The sequence below is a fragment of the Hylobates moloch genome, unplaced genomic scaffold, assembly GCF_009828535.3.
Source record: "Hylobates moloch isolate HMO894 unplaced genomic scaffold, HMol_V3 SCAFFOLD_22, whole genome shotgun sequence".
Classification (NCBI taxonomy): domain Eukaryota; kingdom Metazoa; phylum Chordata; class Mammalia; order Primates; family Hylobatidae; genus Hylobates; species Hylobates moloch.
Genome location: NW_026652297.1, coordinates 32,111,375 through 32,131,958, shown reverse-complemented (window position 1 = coordinate 32,131,958; position 20,584 = coordinate 32,111,375). Strand labels below are relative to the sequence as shown.

The window sequence follows — 20,584 nt, the reverse complement described above, 5'->3', positions numbered from 1 at the left end:
TCTCTTTTGTTGTTGTTGTTGTTGTTGCTGTTGTTTCAGGGCTCTGCTGAGGGTGGACAATGGTCCTAGGTGTCTCAGATCAAGGGGGAGGTTATTTGGTTCCTCAAACTGGGCAGGTACTGATTTCCAGAATAGAGGCCATGAATTTCAAACTTTCATTTATAGGCATTATTTAGATCAAACATTTGGCATTTATAAAGCACCTCCAATAAATGAATAAAATTAACTAGCTATCATTCCAACTATATGAGATTCTGGAAAAGGCAAAACTATGGCAACAATAAAATGATCAATGGTTGCCAGGGTTAGAGGGAAGGAGGGATGGGTAGGTGGAGTATGGACAAATTTTAGGGCAGTGAAACTACTCTGTAATACTATAATGGTAGATATAGGTCATTATTCATTTAGCCAAACCCACAGAACATACAATAACCAAGAGTGAACCCTAATGTAAACTACAGGTTTTAGGTAATAATGATGTGTCAGTGTAGGCTCATCAATTGTAACAAATGCACCACTTTGGTGGGGAATTCTGGTGGAGAATGTTGATAGTGGGGGAGGCTGTGTATGTGTGGGGAAGGGGGTATATAGAAACTCTGTACCTTCTGTTCAATTTTGCTGAGAACCCAAAACTTCTCTAAAAAATAAAGTCTATTCAAAATAAATAAACAAAAGAAGGGTAAAGAGAAAAAAGTAGGTAAAATATAATAAATAATTATTGAATACTTTGGTCCCTGTCATTGCTCTAAGTACCTTAAATATATTAACATTTATTCTTTGTAACAACCCTGCAAGGTTTGTTATGTTACTATTGTATAGTATGCAATACCATATAATACTGTATAATAGTATACTATGCAATACTATACAATAGTAACATAACATACATATTATACAGTAGCATATATATGTTATATAGTAGCATATGTTATATAGTAGCATATATGTTATATAGTAACACATATATATTATATAGTATAACAAATGTTATATAGTAACATAACATGTTTTATAGTAACATAACGTTACTATAATGTTACTATGATCATTCCTATTTTATAGATGAAAGAATCCGGGCAGAGAGAGGGTAATCGACTTGCCCAGAGTAACACAGGAAACACATGACTCCATGGAGGATTCATTTCACTAATCTCATATCTCAGGCATACATCATACCTCTTTTTTAAGCTAGGAAATAACACAATTTTTTTTCCTGGAGATGCTGTATATCTAAAGGCAGGTGACCTAATCAATGATGTTAATAGGACAAGGGATTATTGCCCATGATTTGTAGGTAGCCCCACACTCTGGGACATTTTTAGGCAAGAGCCACAGCCCTAGAAAATTCTGCCTTATGGCCTGATTTTCCGAAGTGTGTCCAATTCTCTCTGGGCGAGAAATAGTTGTAACTTGACTTTAAAATGGCTCATCATAACAAATAACTGCATTCAACTTTAAAAATTATTAGACCTGCAAATCTTCTATTCTGTTTACAAAACAGGTGTTTTCCATATCCTCTCCCTGATATCATACATCCGGCATTTCAATGGTCACCCAGTAAGCATAGGAACATCTCTCTGACTCTGTTCCTCACACTCAGGAGATGTGAAACAATATGTCTTTTGCACAAAACAAGTGTGGATTTTAGAATCATCCTGCATTGGTTATAGCAGATATCAGCAGTCACACTCTTGACAATACTACCTACAGGAGTCATGTCGGATGCCTCGCCCTGTCCTCCAATACATTAGTGCAGTGCCTGGAGCTTAGGCTACCACCAGTAATAGTTTGGGGATGACTGGAGGATATAATAAAATAAAATAGAATGTTAATGGGTCTTTGTGGTGCTGTTTTACAACTAAGTGATGACTGCTTGACAGGTGACAAGCGATAGGTGTCTCAAAGTGATGCTAGCATCCCAGGTATGAGATCCATAAATAAAAAGGTAAAGATAAGCTTTTTTGACTTGTCTAATTTTAGAGGGGAAGATGAGATGGTACAGGATGTAATGCAAGACATAGGAGCCGAGCAGTCTGAGAAGGGATAAAAGGCACAGATAATAAAATAAACTTTGCAGACTGCCCTGGTCTGCCAGCACTGAGCTATCATGATTATTACTAATGGCAGTGAGCTGGGCTGCCTTCTAAGCAGCTGCAGGGACCACAGGCCTCCTCTGTACAGAAGACTCAAATGCTCCCTTGCTTCTTGAGACAAAGTCATGAAATGTGCAGCCCTCGAAGCTGCCCTTGACCTATTCTGTTGCTAATACCAACAGCCTCAGATGCTGAAATCAAAGTGGGACTCTCCCTTTCCCACCCCACTGCCTCCACCGGAGGACTCCTCAGCCTTCTCTCTGACTGAGAATCACGATGGGGCCAGAATTCCCCAGTGCCCCCCAGCCTGCTCCGTAGACGCCGCAGCAGAGTTCTACTCTCTATTAACCATGAGGTCACAGATAAGGCTCCGGAAATGCAGTTCCAGAAAACAGGAAGTAATCCTTGGCCAACGATTTCCCTGGCAGTCATCCTGAAAGTCCTCCCATCAACCCATATATCTAATGGCATTCAAGTCACCTGGGGGGCTGGTCAAAAATGCCTAGGATAAGGTCCCACCCAGGCCTGCCAAATCAAATCTCCCAAGGGTAGGGCCAGGACGTCTCCAGTTTATTAAGCTCCCAGGTGAATATGATTTGCAAGCAGATGTTAAAACCACTGATCTAAGATAGAGAAGGGGTAGAGAGAAGGGAAGGAGAGGGTGAAAAGGCAGGGGATGGTGAAACTCACTGGTGCTGCCCTGGTCAAGACAGGGCTAGAGCACAGGTCAGCCATATCACCCTCCTCAGTCCCGAATGGCAATGACCCCCTGGCAGCCAAGAATAAGGCCTATTTTTTTAGACTGCCATTCTAATTATGTCATTCTAACAATGTCATTCTAATGATATCACTGGACTGCCATTGTCCCGATGGTGTCTTCCACCATCAGCCCCAACTTATCCCTCCAAGCTCACGATTCTCCAGTCTATGCTTTTCCTTCCACTGATCCCTGGGCCTGGAGTGTATCTCCCCTGACCCCTGTTCTCTGCTGATTGAAATCTTTCTCCTCCTTCCAATAGCAATTCAGATACCCTCTTGCTGATGCTCTCGGGCAGGATGAATGGCTCCTACATGGAAGCTGGTGCCATCCTCATTCTGCCTCGTATTATGATTAATTGTATACACATCTGTCACCTCCCCAACATGGAAGTGTGAGGGCCTCTCTGGATGATGTACCAATTCCACACATATTGATCAAGTGCCTACTGGAGATGGGGATACAGCAATGAGCAACACAGATAGACATCTCTAGCCTCGAATGTCCCCCAGATCCTAGTCTGGTGCTCAAGAAACATCTGCTGAATCGCTTGAACAGCAGCAAAGGTGGTTGACAGATGGAAGAAGCCAGCAGCCTGCAGGCAAGAGCAGTGGCAGCAATGGGAGCCAGGAGAGTGAGACTAGGGAGGAGGCTGGCCCCCCTACCCCTGCCATCCTGAGGACCCAACACCCAGCCCCTCAGAGCCTCACCTGCTGCCGGTCACCACCTCTCCCCTTCCTGGCTCCCACACACTCATTCCTGCTTCCCATCTTGGACATGGGGAAAGGCCGGGCCGGCCCAGAGCTCAGCACAGCACCCTCCCAGCAGAGCCCTCAAGGCCACATACCTGAGCTCCAGGCAGCCCAGCTGCAGGGCCATGCCCTCGCTGACCTTGCTGGCATAGCGCTGCATGTAGTCGTTCCGGAGCTGGTGGGGAGAAAGGTCAAGCATCAGACTTGCACCCTCACCTCCCACTCCCTGCACAGAGGCCTCAGAAGATGAAGGGCCTTATTCTGCCTCCCTGAGTGACAGCCACCCACCCCACCACAAGCAAGCATGGAGCAGGGATGGAGAGCACGAGGGGAAGGGGTGCTTGTGCCTTCACAGGCTGAGCCTGTGAGGTTTTTGAGGTGCCTTTGCAGGCATTCTCTCCTTGCTCCACAGGCAGGAAGTTCAGATTCCCCTCCCCTGCCCCCCATTTTGGATAGAAGGAAACTGAAATTTTGCAAGGAGTCAGTAATTTATCCAAAGCCCTGTTGGTAAGTAGTGATAAATGTCATTCAGAGGCCAAGAAAAGTCTAGGTCAGTCTCTAGCAAACCAGGAGGGAGATCTTGGAAGGAACTAAGACCAGACAGAAAATAGCAATGGCCACTCCTGCTGATGCTGCGCTTTGCTCTGCACCTGGTGCTGGGCTTGGCACTCCATATGCATTCTGTCCAGGAAGTTTGAGATGCTCAAAATAGCTGCTGAGAGCTGGTTATTAAGTTTTCAGAAGTTTTTTAAGCCAAGTAGGTATACTATTGGTAGCTTGAAATAGGCTGAGGAGGGGGGTGGTATTTACACCATGGAAATTGGCAAGTGCCATAAAAATGAATGAAATAATGGCATTTACAGCAACCTGGATGGAGTTGGAGACCATTATTCTAAGTGAATTAACTCCAGAATGGAAAACCAACATTGTGTGTCCTCACTCATAAGTGGGAGCTAACCATGATGATGCAAAGGCATAAGAATGACTTTGGGGACTCTGGGGAAAGAGTGGGAAGAGGTGAAGGATAAGAGACTACACATTGGGTACAGTGTACACTGCGTGGGTGATGGATGCACCAACATCTCAGAAATCACCATTAAAGAAATTATTCAGGTAAACACCACCTATTCCCCCAAAAAACCCATTGAAATAAATAAATAAATAAATAAATAAATAAATAAATAAATAAATAAATAATAAATAAATAAATAAATAAATAAATAAATAAATAAATAAATAAATAGGTAAGTGCTACATGTAAGGGAATTTTTCTTTGGAGAGTCAGTTTAGCGGCCAATGATATCATGTGGTCCCTACAACAACCCTATAAAGTAGGTATTATTCTTATGATTCCCATAATAATTTTATAGCAGAGGAAACAGCTTCAGGCAAGTAAATGAGCTCCTCCAGGCTATCAAGTTAGTGAATGGCAGAGCTAGATTAGTGGACAACAGTCCGCAGAGCTGCGTAGTAAGCACTGCAGGATTCATCTTGGACCTGCTCTTGCTGCTTCACTAGCCAGGTCTCCTGGGCCACCAGAAAAGTCCAAGAGGAGCTGGGAGCACATGGGGCAGTTTAGCCAGTGCTTAAATACTGAGAGAAAAGCAGGGTTGGAGCCACTGACCATAGACCAAGCACCTTCTTCAAGAGAAGCTTCCTAGCCTGGGCCCTCCAGAATCTGGGCTTTGTCTTTCTATCTCCCTAGGAGAGAACGGTTCATGCTTGGCATTTGAGGTGCAATGGGAGCCTCGGGGCAAGAAGATAAAGTACTTTTTACCTGTTGGTAAAAATAGAGCAGCGTGGTCCTGTCCTCCTTCAGGCTCTCCATGAAGTCTTCTGGCAAGTAGCGGATTTGAAGGTCATACCTGCAACAGGACATTCAGACCCGGGTTGACACAGAGAAGCTGGTGCCTGAAGAAAGGAGTAGGACCCCAAGGGCAGAAGCAAGCCCATTCCCCAGTGCAAAGGGAAGGGCTGCCCATGGGTCTCGTGGCTACTCATTCACGGCTGGTTTTTCTCTTTCCCTCCTCTGTGGTTGGGCAGGGGACCATAAACAGGGAGGTGGCTGGCAGGTGGTGGTCTGAGCTATCCCTGACTCTCCACCTTTCTCCCGCATGGCAGCTGTTTCTCTTAGGTTCACAGGCTAGCCCTGGACCTGGGCTTTCTATCCTCCCCACCCTTCTGTCTTTCTTTTCCCCTAGCACTGTCAGCATCCCGTTTAGGGTTATCTTTAGGTGTCTGCTCTGGGATGGGGATAGTCTATGAAGCCCAGGTTAGGTCCTGGAAAATACATGCATTTGATACTGGAGGAACACTAAGCCTAGAATGCCACTCAGGTTTGCTAGAAGTTTCTGGGGCAGGGGAGTGCTCTAAGGGAGGAACTCCCAGGGCCTCCCCACCCTAAATTCTTCTCCTTCCGACTTCCAGAGCCCAGGAATCCACTCCTACCTCCACTCGGCTTCCACGTGCAGACACTCATACTTGTCCTGCACCTCACCCACCGTCATCTGTGGGTGCAGCCAGTGGATCTCATCAGACTTCATGTGCTTCAGCCTCAGCCCATAGCACTCAGCCAGCTGGATGTTGGGCCCAATCCGCCCGCTCAGCAGGATGGAGGTGATGATCTCCTGCAGAGGAGAAGAGAGAGGCATGACTCAGGGCTGCCCACCTTTGGGCTCCCATAATTCTCAATCAGACCCGAAAAGTGTGATTCTCTAGGGTGGGATTCTGTCTTCATGTTCAATTTGTCTCTGATTCTCTAGCACTTAGGGAAAGATCTGTACACAATGGGCTTTATCTGATAAATTGACAAATGGGTGAAATGAGGCAGAGATAGAGGAACTGAAAGAGCAGAAGTGAAGGAGAAAATGCAAAGAGGCAAAGAATACCAAAAATTTGCTTCTGCACGTCATTACAATCTAACCAATTAATAATTACTGAACATCCACCATGTGAACAGCAGACCTTCTGAGTGGTTTGCAATTTAGCCAGCATCGCTGAGTTCCTGCACCAGGCACTGCTAGGCCCTTTGCAGACATGATTTCATTGAATCCACATAACACAGGGAAGCAGGTGTTACCATCCCATGTGGCTGATGGAGAAACTAATATAGGTCCCACAACCCATGGAATTTAACTGGGATTTGGAATCCTGGGACACTAGACTCTGAGGATTTCTACTAGGCCAAGTTGATTTATGGAGTGGTGGGGCTGGACAAGATAAGGACAAGATTCACTTGGAAGGATTAAGTGCCACAATCACCCCATGAGCAGGGACACAAGAAATGAGTGCTGGCAAGAAACCAGGTGCCCTCTTGTTCCTGCTTTCTTGTTAACCAGTGGTTAATAGACTGCCTGTCTCCCAGACTGATGCCATAGCTTCCCGGCCTAGAGCCAGAGATGGATTAACAGGTGGGCCAACTGGGCAGCTGCCTGGAAGTCCATCTGTAAGGCCCTGCCTAGTTCTGAAATCACTTTGGTGCCATTTTTTTTTTTTTCTTGAGATGGAGTCTCACTCTGTCACCCAGGCTGGAGTACAGTGATGCGATCTCGGCTCACTGCAACCTCCACTTCCCAGGTTCAAGCCATTCTCCTGCCTCATCCTCCTGAGTAGCTGGGACTACAGGTATGCACCACCACGCCTGCATAATTTTTATATTTTTAGTAGAGATGGGGTTTTATCACGTTGACCAGGCTGGTCTCAAACTCCTGACCTCAAGTGATCTGCCTGCCTCGGCCTCCCAAAGTGCTGGGATTACGGGCGTGAGCCACTAAGCCCAGACTTTGGTACCATTTTAACTCAGGTTTCTCATGTAGTTCTACATATTGTTGGTGAATTGAGCTCACTCCGGACACAGCAGAGAGTCCTCTGGGATATAAATTTAAAAACCCGAAGGCACCAACTTGTCTCTGTTGGATATGTCTGCAATGTGCATGCCACCAAGCCTACATCAGCCTAAAGACTGAATAATGCATAATAGGTTGCTGTCAGACCAAAAAGAGGAGGGGCACTTGATTGTTTAGATTTTACATTTTCTTAACATGCCTCCTAATACAGTTTCTAATTTAGTAAATCAACTGTAATCAGTTCCTTAATTGGAATGAAAAGAAGGAGGCATATTATTTTTCTCAGAAGGAAATAAATTTCCTTCTCTCTCCACTAGGAAAATGTCATGCTAATATTTAGATAATCCTGGTTTGAAGGAATGCCCAGTTATTTGCTTGCCTGGGCACCCATCTGTCTCGGGCTAGCTGCCTCTTGCTAGCCCTTCTGGACTCCAGGGAGTTGTGAAACTAGAAGACCCTCAGCCTGAAAAATCCCTTCCCCATTAGGAAAGAAAATGCCTGTCACAAAGGATGATGACTGCTCTGTGAGACAGATGGGGAAACCGAGGCACGGAATGCACTTGTGAGCAGTTGTAACTAACCAATGCAGGAATCAGAATTGAGTCCCTGGAGGGGATGAAGACTGGGATCAGTGGCACTCCTACAGTGAGAGGGACATCTGGTTGGGGGAGGAGTGCAAGCCCGTGAAGTCAACCATTTTGTCATCCTCTCTACCCATTTCTCCTGTCCCTGACCTTCTGCCCTGCTCTGTCCACTGTCATCCTGAATAATGCATTACTCAGAGCCCCCACATCACTCCCAAGTCCCTCCTGGAGCCCCCACCACTGGTGCTTTTGAACTTACAGTCCTCTCCTGCTCCAGCTGAAACCTACTTGGCTAATATCTAATTTCCTCAGGGCTAGAACCCCTGTGCTGTTGATTATCAAAAATCTCAAACATATACAAAGTAAACAGAAGAGTATAATAAACCCCCATGTACGCATCACCCAGCCTCAACAATTACCAACCTTCTGCCTTCTTGCTTCATCGATATCACCACCCACTCCCCGACTGTGACTCAACTATTATTTTTTTACAGTTCTTCTTTAAATGTAAAATTTATGTACATTAAAATGCATAAATTGTAGCTATACAATTTTGACACATGAATACAACTGTGTAACCCACATACCAATTAAGGTATAGAACTTTCCAGATCCCCAGAAAACTCCCCCATATCCCTTCTCAGTCCACCCTCATGGCCCACTACCTCCCGCCTCTCCAGACAACCTTACCCTACCCCCACCACTTTCGATTGGTTTTGCCTGTTCTAGAACTTCAAATAAATGGAATCATTTAGCATACACTTTTTTTGTGTCTTTTTTCACTCAGCATAATGTCTGAGATCTATCATGTTGTTGCATATATCAGAAATTCATTCCTATTTATCAATCGGTAATGTTCTACTTTGTAAATGAATCACAATATGTTGATTCGGTCCTCTGCTTCCGAACACCTGGACTATTTCTAATTTTTGGCTATTGTGAATTGAACTACTATGAACATTAATGTACAAGTATTTTGTGAATATATGTTGTGATTTCCTGTGGATAAATGCTGAGAAGAGGTATTACTGGATCAAAGATAGATGTATGTCTGACTTTATGAGCAACTGTCAGGATTATTCCATTTTATATTTCTGCTGTGACATGAGACTTCTGTTACACCACATCTTCACTAACATTTGGCGTTGTCAGTCTTTTTAATATTAGCCATCTCGGTGGGTGCGTAGTGTCTCACTGTGCTTGTAATTTGCATCTCTCTGATGACTAATGATATTGAACATGTTTTCATGTATTTATAGGCCATTCATATACCTTCCTTTGTAAAGTGGTTGTTTGAATCTTTTCCCCATTTTTTCTGTTGTGTCTTCATTTGCAGGAGAGTTGTAGGAGACTTTTATACATTCTAGATAAAAGTATTTTGTATGATGTATTTTATGAATATTTTCTCCAGGTCTGTAGTGTGCCTATTTTGCATTGCCTAATCAATGTCTTCTGACAGAGTCTAACTTGTCAAAATTTTCTTTCATGGTTAGCGTTTTCTGTATCCTAAGAAATCTTTGCCTGCCTCCAGGTCATGAAGATATTCTATGTTTTCTTTTATAAGCTTCATAGTTTTAATTTTTAGTTTTGTGATCTATTGTAAATTAATTTTTGTATATGGTATTCATTTTCAAAAATATAGATCTATGGTTGTTCAGCATTGGTTGTTGACTTTCCCTTCCCAAATGAATTGCTTTTCTTTGTCAAAAATCATTTGGCCATCTAGCTTTATTTCTGAACTCTCATTTCTTTTCTATTGATCTTTGTCTATACTGTACCAATGTCAACCACACTGTCTGCATTACTGTAGCTTTACATGAGATCTTGAAGTCAAATAGGGTTAAGTCTTCTGCTGTTCCCCATCCCCCAGATTATTGGGCTAGGTCTTTGCATGTCCACATAAATGTTAGAATCAGCTGGCCACTTTCTTCTTAAAAAGTCTGCTGCATTATGAGTGGGACTGTGTTAAATCTATAGCTTAATGGGAGAGAACTGGCATTTTTTTTAATGTTTAAATTTTTATAGAGTTTGGCTCATGCTATGTTGAACAGGCTGGACTTGAACTCTTGGGCCTCAAGTGATCCTCCCACCTTGGCTTTGCAAAGTGTTGGGATTATAGGCATGAACCACTGCACCTGGCCAGAACTGGCATCTTAACAGCATTGATGCCTGTAACACATGAACATGGTATATCTCTCTATTTATTTAGGTCTTCTTTATTTTCTTTTAGTAATGTTTTATCATTTTCAACATATATATTGTGCAGGTCTTTTGTTAAATTTATTTCTAAGTAGTTCATAAATTTCAAATTTATAAATTTTAGAAATTTGCTTCTATAAATTATTTTTAAAAATTAATGTTTTATTTTGGGGCTTACTCTGTCCATGATTTTCTGCTAATCTTCTTGCTGCTCTGCCAGTCCCATATTGTATCCTCTGACACTTTAAGCTAGTAAGGCTGCAGATTTTTGCCCCTGGAGCCCTCTTCCAGACTGGAAAGTTCTCTCAGGCAAAAAGCCACAAACTTGCAGATCTCATTCATCACAGTTTAGCTCTCAAGAGCAGGTTTCCTTTTAGTTTGTGCTTGCTATTGGCACTCACCAGTGCTTGCAGAGAGTTCCCTTTTTATATTTTGTCCAGATTTCATCATTGTTATCTGGAGAAAGATTAGTCTAGCCAAGCTATCCCATCATTTTTGAAATATTTGTGCTATTTTATTAACAAATCTGTGTTCTCTGCAAATGGGAGAGGGTTGGGGAGCAGAGAGCACCTTTTAAGTCATGGATAACTGAAATGCAGACTAGCAATAGCCAGGAGCACAAGCCCTGGTGCCAGGCTGCAGCAGTGCCCCATCTACCCACCACCACCACCCAGCTGGATATGCTTGGGTACACACTAAAGTTCTCTGGATTTGGTTTTCTCATCTAGAATATGGACAAAATAATAGTACCAACTTGGAATGCTTTTATGAGGATTAAATTAGATAAAACTCCATAGAACGGTGCTTGGCCCAAGGTAAATACTAAAAAACAAACAAACAAAAATAGCCCCCAAACAACAGAATATTAGCCTTATTTTGACACAGCAATCTCCTACACAGACTAGTGCTCTGTAAACCAGACTGGGAAAACAAAGCAAAATTCATTCTATTTTTCTCTTTCTCTACCTTTCTATCTTCTTCTCTTTTTCCTTCCTTTGGAGGTGATGGCAGGGTCAGGGGTCAAAGGAGTTGGGCCAAGAGACATGGTTGGAGTGATTAGGAGGTTGTAACCAAACAGGAGGAGTGAGCAAAGAAGTAACCAAACAGGGGGAGTGAGCAAAGAAGTAAATGTATTGAGGATAATGGGAAACCCTTATGGAGATGGGGAGCCTAGAGAGTCTAGCCAACCTATCTCATCATTTTTGAAATCTTTGGAGGTGGGATTGGAATTGGAAGTACAGGTGTGACTCATGGTTTTATAGATAGAAAGAGATACACACACACACACACACACACACACACACACACAGAGAGAGAGAGAGAGAGAGAGAGAGAAACTGAGCTTCATTTATGGAAAGGACTTACAAGCAGTGACAGCCCGGCCGGGTGCGGTGGCTCACGCCTGTAATCCCAACACTTTGGGAGGCTGAGGCAGGCGGATCATGAGGTCAGGAGATCAAGATCATCCTGGCTAACACGGTGAAACCCCGTCTCTACTAAAAAATACAAAAAAATTAGCCAGGTGTGGTGGCGGATGCCTGTAGTCCCAGCTACTTGGGAGGCTGAGGCAGGAGAATGGCGTGAACCCAGGAGGCGGAGCTTGCAGTGAGCAGAGATCATGCCATTGAACTCCAGCCTGGGTGACAGAGTAAGACTGTCTCAAAAAAAAAAAAAGAAGAAGAAGAAGAAGAAGCAGTGACAGCCCATAGTGATTGCACACCCCAGCACCAAGTTGCAGTTTTCAAATATCCTTCTCCACTTAAAGAATCCAAAGTTCCTTGCAGAAATGGCTGATTTCAGGGCTAGGGGGAAAAGTACAAGGTGTGCCTGGAATGTTATTTTGTGCCATATAAAAACAAAGTGTTTAGAGAACATTGGGGACCCATAACAACAAATCAGGATTAGCCTGAAGGAACTCACATGGGCCACATCTAAGATAACTTAAGTATTAAAATATATCATAGGAATGAGTTACATCCTGCCAAATAAAATAGAATCTAAGACAGATAAATAATTGGGGAAGAAGAAAATACTCTTCCTTGTATAGAATGCCAAGAAATAAATGTAGAGGAAAGGATGGAAATAGAAAGTCACCATTTGGCAACAAACTCAGTGTTGGTTGATTCAGGCAGGATTCGTCAATGGGTGATGAAGCTGGAGGGTGGAGGTTTGATGATGAATAGGATATTGACATGATCTCAGTGCATTCAGCCTCAGAATGTACTAATCAAATGCACAAAAAAACCTGGCAGACACAAACAACCGATCATCATGGTTTACATCCCCAGTGGTGGAACGGGTAAGCACAGCAGGCTTCCTGCCTCGATGCACCAAGAAGAGAGAAGCAAGGTTGCTGAGATCTTCCTTCCACGAGTCTGTGGCCTGATCTAGTGATGAGACCCAGGATGAGGAGCCTCCTCAGGGACCTATAGAACAAAAGGCCTGTACTTTTTTGGATTTAGGAACTCTCCCAGATTGGAGGAGACTAAAGGGATATGACAGCTAAGTGCAATGTGTGCTCCTGGATCAGACAGGAAAAACAGACACTGCTGGGACAGTTGGTAAAATCTGGATGGCGTCTATGGTGTGGAAGCGAGTGTTATAGCAACGCTGACTTCCTGATTTAGATGTATGCAGCACATCTTCTGTAGGAGAATGTCCCTGTTTGGGGAGATAAACCCTGGAGCATTCTGGTGATGGGGCAGCAATGCTGCAACTTGCTCTCAAATAGTTCAGAAAAAAGAATAATGATAATGGGCATATTTGTGTATGTGTATGCATGTATGTCTGCTTATGAAGACACTGAGCTGGTAATACAGAAAATGATAAATTTAAACCATTGAGGATCTGGGAGAAAGCTATATGGGAGTCCTTAGCCCTGTTTTTTGTTTTCTGTTTTCCAACCTTTTAAAAAGTATGAAGTAATTTCAAAATAAAAAGAAGAGACTCTGGGGAGGGAGATTCCCAGCCACATGAGAAGTAAAGGCACCATATCAAGGGGTTGAATAAGATTTGTATCAGGCCAGACATGGCCCTGCAGCTTCTCCCCCACCCACAGTCTCTGAGAGGGGTCAGACTAAATCCAGCTAATGATTCTAGTTGGTGAAACTCTCCAGGACTCTGCTCGCACAAAATTTTTTTTTCAGATTTCCTTCTAAGAAGCAACCAATTTCTGTTGTAGATAAGGTGGAGGAAAGTTTAACTTGAGGTCCTTGGGGTTGAAATTCATTAAGAGACTCTTCACCTAACATATCTTCATAGGAAGATAGATTTCAGCTTCAGGTAAGGAAGACCTTGGGAGCTTTCTAAGTATGAGATGCACTATTTGGGAGGTCTGGTGCTGGGCAGATTCTTACCAGTGGTGCATTCTTTCCTGGGGGGCAAACCTGAAGTTCTTGGGGGAGCCACCAATGTCACCACTGCTGGTTACTGATGATGTATCATAAAGAATTTGATGAGTTTTTGTCCTTGGTTCTGCAGAGGGGGTGTTTAAACCCTTGGAATTTCCCAAGAGTTAGGATCGCCTTTGTCCTTCACTGTGAGTTCCTCAGACCACATCTGAATCTACATTAATGAGGTGATTCATGGTGGGTATCTGCTAGCCTCAGGATGGGGGCTGCAATGCTGGAAAGACCAACTGGGTAATCAGAGAGTTGAAGCTTTGAGCCACATGGTATCAGCCTGACCTCCAGGGAGGGAAGGGGAGCTGGAGATTGAGTCCAGTTATGTGGCCAATGATTCTATCAACCAACCAATCAATCAACCATGCCTGTATAATAAGGCCTAATAAATTCCTGGACACCAAAGCTCAGGTGAAGTTCCTGGTTGGTGATGCACATCTTGTTGGTGTGTCTGGAGGGCAAAGCCTTCTGAGGATATGAAATCTTCCTGTTTGGGGTCCCTCAGACCTGTCTTGTATGTTTCTTCATTTGGCTGGCTCTCATTTATATGATAAAACTGTAAGAATCACACTTTTCTGCATTCTGTGAGTTGTTTTAGGAAACTGTTGAACCTGCTGGGATAGAGGAAACCCCCAAACTTGTAGCCAGTTGGTCAGAAGTGTGAATGGCCTGGGAATCCTGGAGCTTGCAATTGGGGTGTGAGGGGAGGGAGTCTTTTGGAGGATGCACCCTCAGCCTGTGAAGTCTGAGCTAACTCTAGAAGTGCATTGTGGCAGGACTGCCTTGCAAACTGTGCCAATCCTTTAGGCACACAGAAGGTGAGGGAAACAAGGTTTTTGACCATGAGTGACACAGATAGAGCTCTAACTTTGGAGTCATACAAACGAGGGTGAGAACCCAACTTTGACATGTACTTCCAATAGGATGACAAGCTCCCTGAGCCACAGTCCCCTCTCTGCAGCCCTGCAGCCTCATCATGTTAAGCTGCAGAATGGCTTCTTCATTCAAACCATCAGCAACTGTCTATGACATACTCACTATGCAAAACAGAGCTAGGGGCTCTCGTGCACACACATAGGCCCTTGCCTCAAAGAGCTTCTTACATTTCATAGGTAGGTGGAAAGGTATGGTGTGAATTCAGGGGGGTGGCCAGACTGGGGTAACAGAAAGGTAAGTGCTGAGATTTGACATGCTCTCACCTGCATTGGCTCTTGCATGAGCCCTGCCTTCCTCAGCCTGAATCCTCTTCTCTATCATTCTCATACATAAACAGCTTCTCAAGAAAACAGGGCCGGGCGCGGTGGCTCACGCTTGTAATCCCAGCACTTTGGGAGGCCGAGGCGGGCGGATCACGAGGTCAGGAGATTGAGACCACAGTGAAACCCCGTCTCTACTAAAAATACAAAAAATTAGCCGGGCGTGGTGGCGGGCGCCTGTAGTCCCAGCTACTCGGAGAGGCTGAGGCAGGAGAATGGCGTGAACCCGGGAGGCGGAGCTAGCAGTGAGCCGAGATTGCGCCACTGCACTCCAGCCTGGGCGACAGAGCAAGACTCCGTCTCAAAAAAAAAAAAAAAAAAAAAGAAAACAGTGGGGGCAGCAAGATCAGCACTCCACCCAGAGCTCCTTGACCGCTACCACTGAGTCAATATTTCTTTCTCTATTAATAAATCACTTTTTAAAAATGACAGTATATAATGATTATCTACTCACTAGATTGCCATATGTGACATGATTTTTAAAAACTGTCTTAATTTTATCAGTTGCTATTTAGGTAAGCCCAGGACTCCTTTTTGCTACAGGAAGACCTTTGCTTCTTCCCATAGGAGGGCTTCCAGGCTCTCCGACTGCCCATGGCTCACAGCCTGGTTATTAAGAGCCTTTGAATGCTTTCTTGCAAACATTAAAATGTCTATAGCTTTTCCTCCTGCTTGGCTAACACTGATTTAGTTGCTTTATCAAATAGCGTAAAGACTTCAAACTACCTTTGCCTCTCTCCCTATTCTCTGGCCTTTCTTCCTATAGGTCAGAAACAAAGAAGCAACAGGACGGGATGGCTTGTCTCTGTGCCCTGGATAATCTACTTCCAAAAAGGAAAAGGTGGTTGAATGAATTAATTACTCAGCTTACTTTCCTTCTCTTTTGTCAGTGCTCATCCATTTATAACTTTCTTCAGTGATCTCTATTGTCTCACTATGTTCTCATGCTCACCTATTTCTAATAAAATACCTAATCTTTTTAGCTTTTTTCTTAATAAGCTTATTAAACATGTTTGATGTTAGTGGCTGGGTTTTTGGAAAGAACATGATAGCTGAGTCCCCCACTGTCCTCCACCAGGATTGCTCTCACTCAAAGAGTGGCCCTTGCCTAAGGTCACACCCTTCCTAGGGGCCATCCATATCCAGTGACTGGTCAACACAAGGTCATAATACCTATGTCCTTTCATCCTGATTTGGGACAGCTCTTCTGGGCTCTAAGGCTCCAGTGGAATGGGCTGAGGCCTTTGCTGTGGCTGCATCGCAGCCCAACTTTTTGCTCTGCCCCATCCTGCTTTCTTCCCTCCCACTAGCTGTGTGCCTTGGGAGCTCCCATCAACATGCTTCCTCCAATGCAAGCCTCCCACCCAGGTCTGCTTCCCAGGAACCCCACCTGGGACAGTGGCCTGCAAACTGCTTCCCAGGCTTAATTCAATTCACCCTACTTACTCTTTTCGAAGTATCCTTTTTTGTTTGTTTGTTTTAGTAAGATGACTATACTTAACATTTTAATAAATAAACTACACTTAAGCTTTTGTTGAAAAAAAAGTCTTAGGCCAGGCATGGTGGCTCACACTTGTAATCCCAGCCCTTTGGGAGGCCGAGGCAGGAGGATCACCTGAGGTCAGGAGGTCGAGACTAGCCTGGCCAACGTGGTGAAACCCTGCCTCTACTAAAAATACAAAAATTAGCCTGGCATGGTGGTGCATGCCTATAATCCCAGCTACTTGGGAGGCTGAGGAAGGACAATCACTTGAACCCAGGAGGCAGAGGTTGCAATGAGCCGAGATCGCACCATTGCACTTCAGCCTGGGCCACAAGAGCAAAACTGTCTCAAAAATAAAAATAAGTCTTGCTTAAATTTTATTTAAGAAGGTGTCACTCTGAAGTTGGGGACAAAATCAACGCAGGTGATTTTGGTGGAAAATCCCTCATTGGTTGCTCCTTTTCTATACAATCAGATAAGACCCAAACTAATGAACACAAGGCGTAAACCTCCCTTTGGGGTTTCTTCCCACATGTTCTTTCCAGTCCCATCCCTTCTGTACCCACAATATGCTCTGTGCCTGGTCTCCAAGGTTGCTCTTTCTTCCCCCAACACAGCATGCTCTTGCTTTCCTCTGTGCCGAACACATGTAATTCTTCCTGCCTGGGGGACCCCTTGCTCCCCTCTCCCCCTTGTCCTTTCCTCCTGGTGAACTCTCAGTTATGCTTTAAGGCCCAGTGAGCACTATGAGGGTCCCTGGGAAGCCTTCCCTGACTCCCTGTGATAAGGTTTTTGTTTCTTCCCCTGGATTCCAAAAAACTTTACACATCTATCTAGTAAAATACCATTATGGGTTGAATTGTGGTTCCCCAAAAAGATAGGTTGAAGTCTTAACCTCTAGTGCCTTAGCGCGGGACTTTATAGGGTGTTTACAGACTAATCGAGTTAAAATGAGGTCATTCGGGTGGGCTGTCATCTAAAATGACTGGCGTCCTTAAAAAAGGGGGAAGTGTGAATGCAGAGAGAGACATGCACACAGGGAGATGGTGCAAGATTTGAGTGATGCAGCTGCAGGCCAAGGAGTGTCAAAGACCATTGGCAAATCACCAGCCAGGGAGAGGCAAGGACGGGTTCCCCTATGGACTTCAGAGGGAGCACGGTCTGCTGACACCTTGATCTTGAATTTCTAGCCTCCAGAACTATGAGACAATACCTTTCTGTTGTTTCACATCACTCTATTTGTGGTGCTTTGTTACAGCAGACCTAGGAGACTAATACAGACATTGACCAGTTAGAGCTAAAACAATGCTCCATGTCTGACCTCGGGTTAGACAGACACAGACAGTTGTTTTATTTTTAATTGGTATATGGTTATGAGAATTTTAATAAATTTTACTACCTATCTGGACAGCGATCCCCCAGTGATATCCCCTGTGGGGACCAAGGCTTTTGGCTTCCTAAAGGTTCACTGAAAAAATCACTGAAATGAGGCAGATTGATTAAAGGAGAAAAGGCATACAAATTTACTTAATATGCATACACAGGTACCTTCAGAATAAAGACCCAAAAATAGAGAAGAAATTGTCCATTTTTATGCTTAGGTTTAGCAAACAATGGACAGTCATGTAGAAATATGATTAGAGGAGAAGGGTCTGATCTAATGTTAACAGGCTGAGTGGGGAAACCCAGACAGTCCTGTCTGTCTAGATTCTTCTTGGCCTCTCTGAGCAGTGTTCCTTCCTGCTGGGTGCAGGGCAGGCCCTCTCTGGAATCAAGGCCTTATGACCTATAGTCAAACAATGTAGGTCAGATAATTTCTTTATGGCCTGTTTTTACATGGAATATTTTTAGGTTTTATGGCTGGATTTCTGTGGAGGAAAAGAGGTTCTGGTTTCTATGACCCACCTTGGGGAAGACAATCCTAGTTTCTACGGTGCCTTGGGGGAGAGTGGGGCTGAGAGACAGGGGGCAGGAGAAAGTCAGAGAAAAACTTTTGCTTCTGAGGCTGCTGCTGAGGCCTTCATTTGGGGGTATTGTTTTCTGAGCCCCAACAGTTCTCTCCCTCAAAGAGATTACAGTAAAGATTTAAATGGATTTCCAGTTATTTTTAGATGGCAGACTAATATATGTTGGAATGTGATGCTATACTGAGACTGGCTTCAAGGTCAGAACAACTGGCTGGCTTTATGTGGGTTACAGACACATAAGAGCTTAGCACAATGGTAGGTGCAGAGCAGGTGCTCAAAAAACGGTAGCTAGCATTGTGACGGGCAAGCGGGAAGGATGAACATGGCTCAAGGGTCAAGTCAACCTGAGGAGTTGATTAACCCAAGAAGTCTAGAATTAAGACATGAAGATGTGAGCCGGAAATGGAGTCCGGGGTCCTTGGGCCAGAGGTGCCTCTAACTCCCCTGACTGGGTGGGAACTGGCACCTGGGGAGACCCACCTCCTGGGAGCAACTGTCCAGTAGTGGCTCTAAAGGCTTCCAAAGGCTGAGCCCTATAGAGCGGTACAGGCAGTTGAAGGAAGCAATCCCTGAAGAAAGGGATCTGAGGCCGTTTGTGAGCTGGAGCCAGCACCAGCAGCAGGTGGGTGAAGTGCAATCAAGGAGCCTCATAAGATGATCAGGTCATGACCACAGCTGATCCGGCCATGCCAGTGACCGGGATGAGCAATGCAAAGAAAAACGACTTCCTTCTGCTTGGAGCAAGAGAATCATGAAGGGTTTTATGTTCCCAGGGCCTGGATAGCAGGCTCTTCCCTTGCACCTTCTGCTGTGTGTGAAGATGGGAAGTAGAGCTCTGAGAAGGCAGAAAAAAGGCTGAAAAGGTAACAAAAGGCCTTTTCTTTAAAAGGCCTTTATTTTCTGCTCACTATACTGAGCAGAATATAAGTGTCTCTGAAAAATAAAAATGTTCTGTTAAAAATGAGACCATTCTGTCAAAATTCTGATTTACCCATAAACTGTAGGAAGGGTTCTTGATGCCACGCTGAGATTGAGGAGGGATGAAGAAACAATAAAGATCAGTTGGGAGAGTACCAGGTGGCTTTCATAGATTTTTCCCCCCAAAGCCCCCTACTAAAATATCTTTTAAAGCAGTTACTATACGATTCTTTCGGGTGACATGCAGTGTCTGCCTCAGAGCAGGAGGGGCAGGTGTTGCTTCAACATGACAGGTAAAGTTTTATTTTTCACGTGGGGACTGGGTTCAGAGCATTCATGGTACCATAATGCTTCCTAATTCACATCAGTGAATCTCAACAGGGTACCACTGGCACTTGGGGCAGGAGGATTCTTTGTTGTATGGGACTGTTCACCCATGGCAACGGCCTACCCACCAAATGCCAAGCCCCAGCCCCAATCATCGTGAGAATCATAACAATGTGCCAACTATAAAGGGCCCCTGCACATTTCCCGATGCTGACTTCCAGGAGGTGTGGAATGGCTCCTGGGGAGAAGAGCTGACAAACATATTCGGTGAGCCTCTATTTTCTTCTGCACATACCCCAAAATGACATAATTAAAGCTTTTAAGTGGACAAAAGGCCCACTCACTGCTGTACATCTGGGTACACTGGTCTGTGTGTGCCTGAGTGGAGGTACCAGTGACAGATACTATGATCTGAATTGAAGGTCATAATGGGTTGAATGGTGGCCCCCAAAAGATATGTCCATGTCCTAACCCTAGAATCTGTGAATGTGACCTCATTTGGAAAAAAAAATGGGTGGCTTTGCAAATGTAATTAAGTTAAGGATCTCAAGATGAGATCACTCTGGACTGAGTGGCCCCAAATCCAATGATAAGCATCCTTGTAAAAGATACAGAAAAGAGACACAGAGAGAGCGAAGACCATGTGAAGATGGAAGCAGAAGTTGGAGTGAGGTATCCATAAGCTGCGAATGCCTAGAGCCACCAGAAGCTGGGACAGGCAAGGAGAGATCCTCCCCTAGAGCCTTCAGGAGAACTGAGTCCCTGCTGACACCTTGATTTAGGACTTCTGGCCTCCAGACTGTGAGAGAATCATTTCTATTGTAAGCCACCAGGCTTGTGATAATTTGCAATGGCACCCATAGAAAACTGATACACTGGTTATATACATTCTGATTTTGCAACACATGTAAGGGATCATTCTAAAAAAAGTGATTGAAGAACAAAATAATTCAAGTGAGCATAACTTAACACCCTGAAAGCATTCATTTTGAGGTGATAAAA

General features: G+C 44.3%; 1 protein-coding gene across 6 annotated transcripts in view; it reads right to left on the bottom strand.

Moving 5' to 3' along the window:
- The window catches only part of PTK2B (protein tyrosine kinase 2 beta), a 147,374-nt gene that overhangs the window by 34,229 nt on the left and 92,561 nt on the right, over positions 1 to 20,584 (bottom strand). For all 6 annotated transcript variants that reach the window (XM_032144129.2, XM_032144128.2, XM_032144133.2 and 3 more), the window contains 3 exons: positions 6,051 to 6,229; positions 5,380 to 5,467; positions 3,698 to 3,777 (listed from right to left, as the gene is read on the bottom strand). In XM_032144129.2, the coding sequence (XP_032000020.1) occupies positions 3,698 to 3,777; positions 5,380 to 5,467; positions 6,051 to 6,229 (347 nt within the window). The remainder of the gene's footprint in view (positions 1 to 3,697; positions 3,778 to 5,379; positions 5,468 to 6,050; positions 6,230 to 20,584) is intronic.